Source organism: Lynx canadensis, chromosome D1 (assembly GCF_007474595.2).
Source record: "Lynx canadensis isolate LIC74 chromosome D1, mLynCan4.pri.v2, whole genome shotgun sequence".
NCBI lineage: Eukaryota > Metazoa > Chordata > Mammalia > Carnivora > Felidae > Lynx > Lynx canadensis.
In genome coordinates this window covers 99,165,469-99,177,844 of record NC_044312.2, presented here as the reverse complement: position 1 = coordinate 99,177,844, position 12,376 = coordinate 99,165,469, and the positions used below count along the sequence as shown (strand labels likewise).

The 12,376-nt window shown below is 39.9% G+C and overlaps 1 protein-coding gene and 1 non-coding gene across 4 annotated transcripts in view; both read left to right on the top strand.

Annotated features, from left to right (window-relative positions):
• Positions 1-12,376, top strand: part of CKAP5 (cytoskeleton associated protein 5) — a 115,297-nt gene that overhangs the window by 87,136 nt on the left and 15,785 nt on the right. For all 3 annotated transcript variants that reach the window (XM_030331548.2, XM_030331550.1, XM_030331549.1), the window contains exons 28-35: positions 1,687-1,812; positions 3,057-3,206; positions 3,485-3,688; positions 3,899-4,034; positions 4,477-4,670; positions 5,839-6,011; positions 7,207-7,380; positions 7,603-7,723. In XM_030331548.2, the coding sequence (XP_030187408.1) occupies positions 1,687-1,812; positions 3,057-3,206; positions 3,485-3,688; positions 3,899-4,034; positions 4,477-4,670; positions 5,839-6,011; positions 7,207-7,380; positions 7,603-7,723 (1,278 nt within the window). The remainder of the gene's footprint in view (positions 1-1,686; positions 1,813-3,056; positions 3,207-3,484; positions 3,689-3,898; positions 4,035-4,476; positions 4,671-5,838; positions 6,012-7,206; positions 7,381-7,602; positions 7,724-12,376) is intronic.
• Positions 4,161-4,272, top strand: LOC115526654. The gene has a single exon (XR_003972703.1). It is a non-coding gene; the product is annotated as a small nucleolar RNA SNORD67 (small nucleolar RNA).

Sequence of the window (12,376 nt, the reverse complement as noted above, 5' to 3'; positions counted from 1 at the left end):
GAGTTCAAGCCCCGCATCGGTCTCTGTGCTGACAGCTCAGAGCATGGAGCCTGCTTCAGATTCTGTATCTCCCTCTCTCTCTCTCTGTCCCTCTACCACTCATGCTCAGTCTCTCTCGCTCTCAAAAATAAACAAACATAAAATTAAAAATAAAATAAAGAAATATGTTCGAATGCTTAACTTTAAATATTTCGGGGAGGGGGCAAAGGGCAGAAATCTCCTGGGAATCTTTTTATTTCATTAAGTTTTTGAATCACAGCAAATTGTCATCAGTTTCTATACCAAGATTCAGAACCTATCACTATATTCAGGGTATTGATTAAAACTTATATAAGAAAATTGCAGAACTGTACGATTGGTAGTAAATATAATAGCAAATATACATAGAGAAAACCATCTAATCAATTACATGTAACTAATGAAAAAAATGCCAGACTAAGAACCGTTTTATTACCTAGTGCATTTATTATTATATGCCAGATACAGTGGGCACTCTGGCTATTCATCTGAATATTACAGTTATTTTTCCATATGCATGGTCCTTTAACTCAATGAGTTAAATAGGTAATTATCTTCTAAGCTGTCCAATGAAGCTGTTCTTTTCCTGTCCTCCCCCACTGTCCTCATCCCAAATTTAACAAGTGCTTATTTTAGTATTTTGGTCACATGTGCTTTGAAGTATTTTTGACTCTGTTCTTAATGCTATACTGCCCCTCACCCCCCCCCCCCCACCCCCACCACAAGTCTTTTGCAGTTTACAGTTTCACATAAATGATCTCATACTTGTTTTGACTGAATGACTTCAGTGTTTGAACTAGAAAGAAATTCTGGCCTACTAGAAATACTGGACTCTTCCTACATTTCTGTTAATAATGGTTCCTGTTTTAAAATTGAATATACATAGTGAGGTTCACTATTTTCTTTTCCATCTGATACAAAAGTTCAAACTCTTGGATTATTTTTCAAAACCACTTTAATAACTTAAAATGTTTCTAGCAAGTTTCCCTAGAATCAAGTTCAGAGACTCTCAGGTATAGCTATATGATAGAGATATATTTACTTTTATTTTTTTAAGTTTATTTATATATTTTGAGGGAGAGGGAGAGAGCATTGGGCGGGGGGGAGGAGCAGAGAGAGAGAATCCCAGGCAGCTTCTGTACTGTCAGTGCAGAGCTCAGTGCAGGGTTAGAACTCACAAACCATGAGATCATGACCTGAGCCGAAGTCCAGGACGCTTAACCGACTGAGCCACCCAGGTGCCCCTAGAGATATATTTTATATGCAGAGAAACAGAAAAGCTTTCTCAACTAAATGATGTGAAGTGTGTGAATGTCATTCAAAATGTCATTAATATGGAAGTCATTAATATGGAAAACCATAAATGGTGTTGAAGATTTCAAGAAAGAACTGTCCAGTAAACAAAGGCTGTGACCCAAACCAATGACAGGTAATAGAGTTTTTCCAGCTATGTTGCGTGCCAGTCTAAGGACTAACCAACAGTTACCTGAGAATGCTATTAGAAACATTTCTGAAAAACCTGTACAAAAACATAACATGCACAATTCTGTGACTTATCTGTTTCTGTCATGAAGAATACAATGTGGAGAGTGTATGGTTTTTATAGTGCGCTCTTACTGGGCAGCAACATCACATTCCTAACCAGTATTCCCTGAACCTTGGCTGTAGAGTGCACAAGGAAAGAAAGTGCCCAGCAAAACCAGCTTAAAGGAAGATGAAGACAAATCTGGTCCTATCTTCATTGTTATTCCAAATGGAAAGGAGCAAAGAATGAAAGATGAAAAAGGATTAAAGGTAAGAAAGGGATAAGAATCCTCAGTAGGTTTTTGCTTTTTTGTTTTGCTTTGTAATCAAGAATAGCTTTGCTGTCTGGAATTCATTTCATTGTGAACTATCTAACAATGAACTAAATCTTTTGCTTATAAATTATGGCTTATTTCTCTAAGACAGCTCTATGGGAGCATTAGTTCCTACAAAAGGAACTATGGAATGGAGCTACTGCCTATTCTTCCTCCAAATGGAAAGAAATAAAAGTTGTTTTAATTTTTATAATTGAAGAATGGGAAGTATTCATTGATTTTTGTCAACTACACATAGGTAATAGGCCACTCGTTTAATCCTTCTTGTACCTGATATCATAAAAGCCAGATTTGGTGACTGTATCTGCTTAGTTCGGTCATTTCTCTTTTGATTTATTTTAGTATTATCAGGCAGTTAAATTTTTTTTGTTACAATATATACATGTTGTTGTTTTTTCTTAATTCAAGCAATATGAAATGTGCAGAGAGTAGTGTGAGAAGCATGTCACCCCTTCTAGTCCTCCTCCATAGGAAGGACATTATTACCAGTGCTCTTGTGTGTTACTCCAGAAGTGTCAGTATTTCATGCAATACGATCATATATGTATAAACATATGGCCTGCCTTTTATGCACAGGGGTACATGCCATATTCTTTGTTCTGTGTTTTATTCTTTTCTTTTAATGATGTTTGAAATATCTTAAAGGCTATTCATATCTGCGTGTTTATATGCATTCATTCTTTTTATTGGTACATCATATGTATGTACCTTTCTTTATCCCCAACCTACAATGTAAACATTTAGGTTGCTTCTAGTCTTTCAGTGTTATAAACTACACTGTCATAAGCATCTTTGAATGTAGGCATTTGTGCACATGTGAATATATCTTTATTAAACTCCTCCTAGAATGGTGTGTATTTTTTAAATTTTGATAGCTATTTCAAATTTTCCCCTTATTGAAATTGTACCAACAGTGTCTACCATGTTATACAATAATAGAGCATTGGTCTTTGTAGTGAGAACTGCTGAATGTTATTCTATTCCTAGATTTTAAGAGTTAAGCTTCCCGATGTATGACAGCTCAAGAATACATTTCGCACTCATATTTAATTACAAATTAATCTTGTTGAATTTTAAAATATCTTATTTAATTGATTTCTGCAGCTGCTTTTAAATAGAGTTCTCTGCCTCATTTCAGTTGAACATCTTACAGTCCCTTTTCACTGTTTTTTTTTTCAGGTGCTAAAGTGGAATTTTACTACTCCACGGGATGAATACATTGAGCAACTAAAGACTCAGATGTCTAGCTGCGTGGCTAAGTGGCTACAAGATGAGATGTTTCACTCAGACTTTCAGCATCATAACAAAGCCCTTGCTGTCATGGTTGATGTAGGTTTGCAAGAGATAACTATGATTATCTCAGACCCGTGAAAATACTGAGCCTTGTGAATACCCAGAAATTCACGTGACTTGAGAGGGAACTAGAATACAACATGTTCTCTGTTTTTAGAGCTGTTTTATTGTTTGATAGAATAAATGTCTATAATTTTAGGTCCTAAATAGCTCAAAAAGCTATTATTTTCTTCTTGGACTCTAGTAAAATTTATAAAGGACTTACCTAATAGAACTTACATTTTTATACAGTCTTATTTGTCTTTTGTTTTAAGCACTTGGAGAGTGAAAAAGAGGGTGTAATTGGTTGCCTGGATCTCATCTTAAAGTGGCTTACCCTGCGGTTTTTTGACACCAATACAAGCGTCCTAATGAAAGCCCTAGAATATTTAAAATTGCTCTTCACACTGCTAAGTGAGGAGGAATATCATCTGACTGAGAACGAAGCATCTTCCTTCATCCCTTATCTCATCCTCAAGGTAATGCGTTGTTCTCACTCTGGAAGACTGCCCAAGTTCCCGGCTGACCTCAGTTCCTATCCTTTATGCCCTCGCCCTTTTTCATTTATTCTGTAAAGATACCTTCTACCACTTACTCCTGTGCCCCCATTCTTCCAAAAGGTAGTGACTCATGGGAGGACCCTTTGCTACTCAGGAAATGCCTCAGTCGTTATTTTCCTTGTCGACTAGGTTGGAGAACCAAAGGATGTCATTCGTAAAGATGTCCGTGCCATCCTGAACCGGATGTGCCTTGTCTACCCAGCCAGCAAGATGTTCCCCTTCATCATGGAAGGAACCAAATCCAAAAACTCTAAGCAAAGAGCAGGTGAAGCAAGAATTTAAATAGAAGCGTGAGTCTATGCAGCAGTGACCTCTAAAAGAAAGAGTTTGTAGATGAACAAGGACAATTCTTCAGTGTCTGAGTGATTGATTCCAATCTTCTGATTTGGACTGTGAGAATGATGAGTTGCACACTGGTGGTGCCACAGTGTCCGGTGACACGGGCACCACTCAGTTACCACCCTGGTGACAAAATCAAGTGCACAGGGGCCATCTGACTCACAGGCATCCCTTTCTTCCAGGAGCACTTGCTGTAACATCATTATTGTGTGTTTTGTCAGAAGGCAATAAACAAGGAAAAATTCTAGGTAGAACCAGTATAGGATTTTAGTCTTTTATGTATGCCAAGGAAATTTTATCTAGCAAAGATAAGTCTCTATGCCAAATGTGTGTTGGGTCTCATCAGTCTAATCTTCCTCCCCCATCAGAGTGCCTGGAAGAACTGGGGTGTCTGGTCGAGTCCTATGGCATGAATGTTTGCCAACCAACCCCAGGGAAAGCCTTAAAGGAGATAGCAATTCACATCGGAGACCGTGACAATGCTGTGCGCAATGCTGCCCTCAATACCATCGTCACCGTGTACAATGTACACGGGGATCAGGTGTTCAAACTGATTGGAACTGTGAGTGACTTTTTGTGGACATTTTTAACATGTTGTGAATTGCAGAATCACTTGGGTGTTCAGCTTTCATGCCATCTCAACTCTAGCTAAGTTGTTACCACTTTTTATTAAACTAAACCCATCAATGTGTCTTAGAGTCCAGATAAACCCTTGAGGGTGTCTCTGACTGTTACAGGACATTTATATGTGCCTTACAGGAAATCAGATTTTCTTTTCTGAGCCTTCTACTCACACAGTTTGCTTTAGAAAATGAAAGCTTTTTTTTTTTTTTTTTTTTTTTTTAAGTTAAGAGAGGGAGAGCAGGAGCAGTGGAGGAACAGAGAGAGGGAGAGGAGAGAATCCCAAGCGGGCTCCACGCTGTCAGCACAGAACCTGATGTGGGGCTCAATCTCACGGAACATGAGATCATGACTTGAACCAAAATCAAGAGTCAGACACTTAACTGACTGAGCCACCCAGGCGCCCCGAGAGCTATTTTTGAATCGGGAAATCCAGAACTAGTTTGGGATTTATATTCTGTCTAGAAATCTGCTCTGTAATTTTCAGTGCATTTACTTTGTAGTGAACAAGTACTCGTGTATAATGTAGAATCTGGTACCTGTCACATCAAAAGAGTCCCACAGCCATAAGCCACATTCTGCAGACACATCAGGTGCTATCTCAGATTCCTTACTTCCTTTGAGCCATTTGCTTGTGCTTGCACCTCAGTCCTTCATTCCAGTTACTTCCTAGTATTTACACTGTGTTTATGTATTTTTAGCTGTACTAATCTAATTAAATCCTCACTACAGGTCGGCAAAGGAGATAAAGCAGATGGGAATTTTATAGATGGTCACAGGTGAAGCTTCTTACCTGTAGTTCACATAGTGGTGACACAGCAAACATGAGGAAGCATCATTTAATCTTTGATTTTTTCGTTTAGAGTTATTACTGGCCTTTCTTTTTGTATCCTTTCCTTCTTTCATGTATTCTCTTATGATAGCAGGTTTTAACAATAGTTGATTTAAAATGTAGCTAGTATTTTGAAAATGAATTTACCCTAACATAGCAGGTTCTGTTTGCTTCAATATGTGAATGGATATTGACTCTTTTGAGTCTTCCAATCAGGTTTTTAATTCTCCTCATATTCTAGTAGAGTATGTGGTAATAAATTGGCTTCTTCTTACAGCTTTCTGAAAAGGATATGAGCATGCTCGAGGAGAGGATTAAGCGGTCAGCAAAGAGGCCTTCTGCTGCACCAATAAAACAGGTGGAAGAGAGACCTCAGCGCACACAGAGCATAAACTCCAATGCCAACATGCTGCGCAAGGGACCAGCTGAGGACATGTCCTCCAAACTCAAGTATGTAGATGGAAATAATTGTCTAAGAACGTCTCAGTGGACTTTGCCTTGTGTGCTAAGAGCTTATCCTGTAACATAATCTTGAGTTCTTGTAGCCATTATCATGCATGACAGAGTGTCTGGGTAAATGTCTTGTAGCCAAATGTTTAATCCTTCAGTCTTCATTGTCTTTGTCTTTGTCTCAAAACCACTTCTAAATAGTCTTGTGCCTTCTTTCACTGCTTTTCCGTGGACAGAATTATGTATCGCACTTATAGGATGTAAGTACTGCCTGCTAATTTCTCATTAGCAGGGCTCTTATATCTTTCTAACTTCTGACTTGGATTCATCCCCTCTGGAGGGCAATTGATTTAGAGTTTATAACTCTTAACAGGTTAGGGGTGTCCATAAGTATCCCATGTGTCAAGCCTTCCCCAGAAGTCCACTGGCTAGCAGAAGTGGCCACTCAATGTCATGTGGCTAAATTATTGGTTCACCTTCTTCCTTGTGTTATACTTGGTCATATTCAGGATTCTGTTCTTCAGATAAGGCTGAGTAAATTGCATGCAACCCAGAATTGGCTTAGGGACTCAAAATACTACCTTCTAAGAAAGACAGCTCTATTTTGGGCTGTATCGTTCGTCTAATTTTAACCAATTTGAATTTGAAAACTTTAAATACCTATTGCTTAGATGTAATGCTGGCCCTGACCTATCAAGAGTGAATATCCCTAAAAAGAGATGACTGTACCTCAAAGTTTAAAGTGTACTGAACACTGCATGGATGAGTGCTTATGATTAGAAGAACTTAACACTGGATAATTTATCAGAAAAGAACCAGCCAGTCTAGATTTTTCTTAAATTTGTGACCAAGTAGAGACCTTTGAGTCAGTATAAGTATATTTTATGAATTATTTTCTGCCCCCTCTGGAATAGCAACACAAGGTTTGTCAGCTTTAGTGAACTGGAGAGAATACTTATAATTTGGAAGCTACTACAAATACAAGTTAAAACCATCTGCTCTGAGGATATTCATGAACATGAATTGCGGCCCATTGAAGGCATTTGCCTTAGACTCAAGGACTCAAATAATTCAGGGGGGCTGAAACCAGAAGTTGAACATCTGTCTTGAAGCTTTGGGGCAACTGGCAGTGCTACTCTTGTCCTTTGTTTCAGAAGTTTCTTTTAGTTCAGGAACCTCCTTTTGCTTCCCTTAGCCAAGCCCGAAGCATGAGTGGGCATCCTGAGGCAGCCCAGATGGTTCGCCGAGAATTCCAGCTGGATCTAGATGAGATTGAGAATGACAATGGTACAGTTCGATGTGAAATGCCAGAGCTTGTTCAGCACAAACTGGATGACATTTTTGAACCCGTCCTTATTCCTGAACCCAAGTAAGTTAATCTCTTTCATTTCAGTGGTGAGCAGTGCATGATCAAAAGAGTGCATATGTGAAAAGAGCTCTCTGTACAATTAGAATGTTTTAGAACTGATCACTGTATGGCTGGGAGCAATTCTTTACTAAGACCTGGAGGTAGCAGAGAATTGCATAATCCCAACTCACTGAGATGTCTTCTAACAAAGATTGAATTTTTTCCCTTTGCTCTGCTCTCTAGAATCCGGGCTGTTTCTCCACACTTTGATGACATGCACAGTAATACAGCATCCACAATCAATTTCATTATCTCCCAAGTAGCCAGTGGTGACATCAACACGAGCATCCAAGCTCTGACACAGGTAATGGGGGTATTACACACGACGGTAATTCCATCATCAGCAGAGGCTGTACGAGTGGTGGCTGCATTCTGGTCGCAGATTTGACGGAGGCAGGCAGCGTTCAGCACTGCTCTGATGAAAACGTGCACAGGGACCCCTCATTGTCATCACTGACCTCCCAGGATATGGCTGTCACAGAGCCTTGCTTTTTATTTTACACTTGCATGCATTCGCCAGAGGCTGGAAATAGCAGCAGTAAGTAGGAACCAAATCTCATGGAATGTACCTAGGTTTTAGTGGACAGAGAGAAATAAGTAAACAAGAAAATATCAGATAATAGCAACTACTGTGTAAATATAACTCCAATGGGGTGATCAGAGAGAGGAGCTGAATAGTTACTTAGATTGGTGGTCAGGGATGCAGGCAGAGGGAAGAGAGATTACGAAGGCTGTAGGAGAGGAATGAGTTTGGAATATTCAAGGAATTAATACAAGGCCCCTGTGCTTGGAGCAGAGTGGGCAAGGGGGAGAATGGTACAGAATGAGATTTGAGAGGTGGACAGAAATTGTATCGTGTAGACCTTTAAAAGCCCCAGGGTAAGTTTGGATTTTATTTTAAATGTGATGGGAAACCATTAGAGAATTTTAAGCAGAGAAGCTATATATTTTCTAAAAAATCAGTCTCTTCTTCTGCTTCCCTTCCCTAACAATCTAGTCCTAAAGCCAATAAGTTGGTAGAGCAAGGTAGGCATCTACCTTGTGGCAAGGTGGTGGGGGTGGGGAGCCACAGTGGCCCAGAGCGAGGGTCTCAGAGCCCAAGCATTGTGAGGATGGTGTCATACAGGAGAGGTGATGTAGAGTCAGGAGTCAGAGCCTACGTGGGATGAAGAGGATGTCCACGCAGGCAGTCAGTCTGGCATGATAGTAGGATCTGAGGCAGGGTAAGGATATCCACGTGTGTTGGAGGGGGCAGGCCAGTACACAGGTGGCTCAGAACTGGGAGTCAGAGCTGAAGTAGGCATCTGCATAGGGAAGAACTGGTGGCAGAGATGGGAGATTGGTTATATGCAAAAAGGTTGGTCAAAGAAATACAAGGAAAATAGAACCCAAATTTCTTACTGTCAGAAAAGCACTACAAATATGAAAGGAAAGCGAAAGAGAATAAACTGTGGTGTTGGAATTAGATGTGTCAGTGTGAACTCATGGTTTTCATTATAGAGATGTAGAAATTAATATCAGTGTCAGTGTATATGTATGTATATATGTGGTGTAAATGTGTGTTATATGTGTATATAATATATATTTATACATGTCCTAGTTCTTCTCATTGAGAGGACCTGAGAACAGCAATACCCCAACAGCAGTAAGCACTCCCAAATCTTATCTTCTGAATACCATTTTCCACTAAAAGGGAATGAGAGCTCCTTGGAGAAGGGGCAGATTCTAGGGCTGAATTAGAAAAAGTACAGGGTAATCCTGGAACATCATATTGTACTAGACAGGAAGGATAGGCTCAAGGAATGATAGGGACATGTCAGAAGGACCCACGGGCCAACAGGAACAGATGCCTTATGTTTGAAGGGGACAGTTTGAGCATCAAAGTAAATAGTGGTAGTAATGAGGTATAACCTAATACACTGAATAAAATTCAGGAAATTTATTAAATTCAAAAAAACTTAACAAAATAGGGAACCACAGTCCATGCCCATAGAAATAAAAAATTTGAAGAGAAATGGGTTATTTGCAGTTTCATAGTACCTCTCCACAAAATACAAAGGACAAATACATAAGAAATAGCCAAAAAATAAAAAATACTTCGAGAATTTGACAGTACAGAAGCGTAGCACACACCACCCTGGAAGATAAAATCATGTGCCACCTCATAGGATCCAGTGAGAATTCAGCATCACTTTGTTCACATTCCTAATGTCATCTAATCATGAGGAAATCTCAAATAAATGCAAACCAAGGGATATTTTACAAATGTCAAGGTCAAGAAAGTCAAGGAAAGACTGAGGATTGGTCTACACTGAAGAGAGACTGAGAGACATGACTAAATACAGTGAATGATTCTGAACTGGCCTTTAGCTATGAAGAACGTGATCGGGGCAGTTGGAGAAAATGGAGCCTAAAGATTAGATGGTAGTAACATCCGTCCTAACTTCTGATTTTGAGTGTTGTCTCATTAGACATCTCCATGAAGACAGATAGTTGGAAATGGTGGAATTGGAAATCTTAGCACAAGGTTTTTGCTATTGTTCTACAAAGAGTGTCCTGTTAACAGTTTTGGTATTGGAGGGGATTTTGGAAAACAATGACTTGAATGCTTGCATTCCTCTTGCCTTTCTCCATCCCTTTCAATCCAAACCCATCTGCCTTTTCTGAGCAGAGTAGCTGCTAGGTCAGGTAGGTGGTGTCTGAAGTATGTATAAATGTCAAGCTCTGCGTTGTATAAGTACAAGACTTTTCCACATACAGGCCTTCAGGAAAACCTGAGGTTCAGTAGTGCAGAGCCCAGGGAAAAAGATTGAAACACCAAAATTCCTGGAAAGACTCTTTTTGTGGAGATCAGCATATCTCCTAAAGAAAGGGCAATGGTGGTCTGTATGAGTGTTATTAATAGGAGGACCTGGTGTTCTCCCTGGCCCCCCAAGGAACTATAAGTTGCCGAACAAAAAGGCTGAATTCACTGTCTGAGGCTGGGAAGTCTCTAGCTTTTGTACCTTCAGAGACAGAAGAGCAGAAGTGCCCGTTCTTGGTGCTGTGCCATATGACTGATAGATTGCCAGCTGGCATACCACAGACTTAGAAGGGCAGAAACTGCTATGTCTCCCCTGCTCAGATTGCCATAATCGAGGATTTCCGAAAAGACCCAAGAGTGAATCCTGACTAGATAAAGAATGATAACAAACCACACCGTAAGGGACTCAGTAATTGGGAAAAGGAATAAAACAAAATAACCAGAATGGGAATTTCCTGGTACAGGGAAACTTGAAACTGCTGGAGGGGACTAGATGACCACAGGGTTGGGGGGGAGGGGGTACGTGGAAAGAGTACTTAACGAGGATTATTTATTACATATATTCTCCCCAGCAAAAAAAAAAAAAGTTTTAGAATTTTAAAATTGAGTAGATGGACTGAAAGGAGAGGATGATCACTGCTGAAACCAAATTAAATGACAACAGTGACAAGACCATTCAGTGGGGAAAGGATAGTCTTTTCAACAAATGATGCTGGGAGAAATGGATATCCACATGCAAAAGAATGAAGTTGGACTCATACTATATACAAAAATTAACTCAAAATGGACCAAAGACGTACATGTAATAGCTAAAGCTCTAAAACTCTTAGAAGAAGACATGGCAGGGGCAGGGCGGGGCGGGGGGGGACGGTTCTCCTTGTGGTGGTGGCAGCTCAAAAGCAAAGTACGAACTGCAGCAGCCAGTCATGTCAGGAGAGGCGTTTAGAAAGTTTCTTCCCCTCTTTGACCAAGTTTTAGTTGAAAGGAGTATAGCCAGGGGCGCCTGGGTGGCGCAGTCGGTTAAGCGTCCGACTTCAGCCAGGTCACGATCTCGCGGTCCAGGAGTTCGAGCCCCGCGTCAGGCTCTGGGCTGATGGCTCGGAGCCTGGAGCCTGTTTCCGATTCTGTGTCTCCCTCTCTCTCTGCCCCTCCCCCGTTCATGCTCTGTCTCTCTCTGTCCCCCCAAAAATAAATAAACGTTGAAAAAAAATATTAAAAAAAAAAAAAAAAAAGAAAGGAGTATAGCCAAAACTGTAACCAAAGGAGGCATTTTGCTTCCAGAAAAATCTCAAGGAAAAGTGTATGGATGGGGCTCTAGAGAAAAGAGAGAGATTCAACTAGTTAGCGTGAAAGTTGGAGATAAAATTCTCCCAGAATATGGAAGCACCAAAGTAGTTCTGGATGACAAGGATTATTTCTGGTGACATTCTCCGGAAGTATGTAGGCTAAAATAAATCGTTATTGAAATGGCGTCATGTGAAGCTGCCCATTCTAGTAAAGTTGTGAAATCTTCCATCATGTAAATAATTTCCATGCCTCTCTTTTATAATAACCTAATGGTATCCCAAACAAAACAAATAAAACATAGGGGGAAATCTTCATGATATTAGACTTGGCAGTGATTTTTTGGATATGACACCAAAAGCAATGGCAACAGAAGAAAAAATAATAAAATTGAACTTTATCAAATAAAAGTTTTATGCATCAAACAAAGGTCACTATCAAGAGAGTAAAGACACCCCACAGAATGAGAGAAAATATTTGCAAACTATATATCTGAAAAGAGATTAATATCCAGAACACATAAAGAATTCCCACAATTCAACCACACAAACAGAAAGAAAATTCAAAAATGGGCAAAGGACTTAAATCAACATTTCTCCAAAGAAGATACACAAATGGCCAGTAAGCATGTGAGAAGATGTTTGCCATCTTTTAGTCATTAAGGAAATGCAGATCAAAACCACAATGAGATACCACTTCATACCCCAGTAGGATTTTCTTTTTTTTTCTAAAAATGGGAAATAGGGCACCTGGGTGGCTCAGTTGGTTAAGCAACTGACTTCAACTCAAGTCATGATCTTGCAGTTCACTAGTTTGGGCCCCTCCTCCGACTCTGTGCTGACAGCTCAGAGCCTGGAGCCTGCTTTGGAT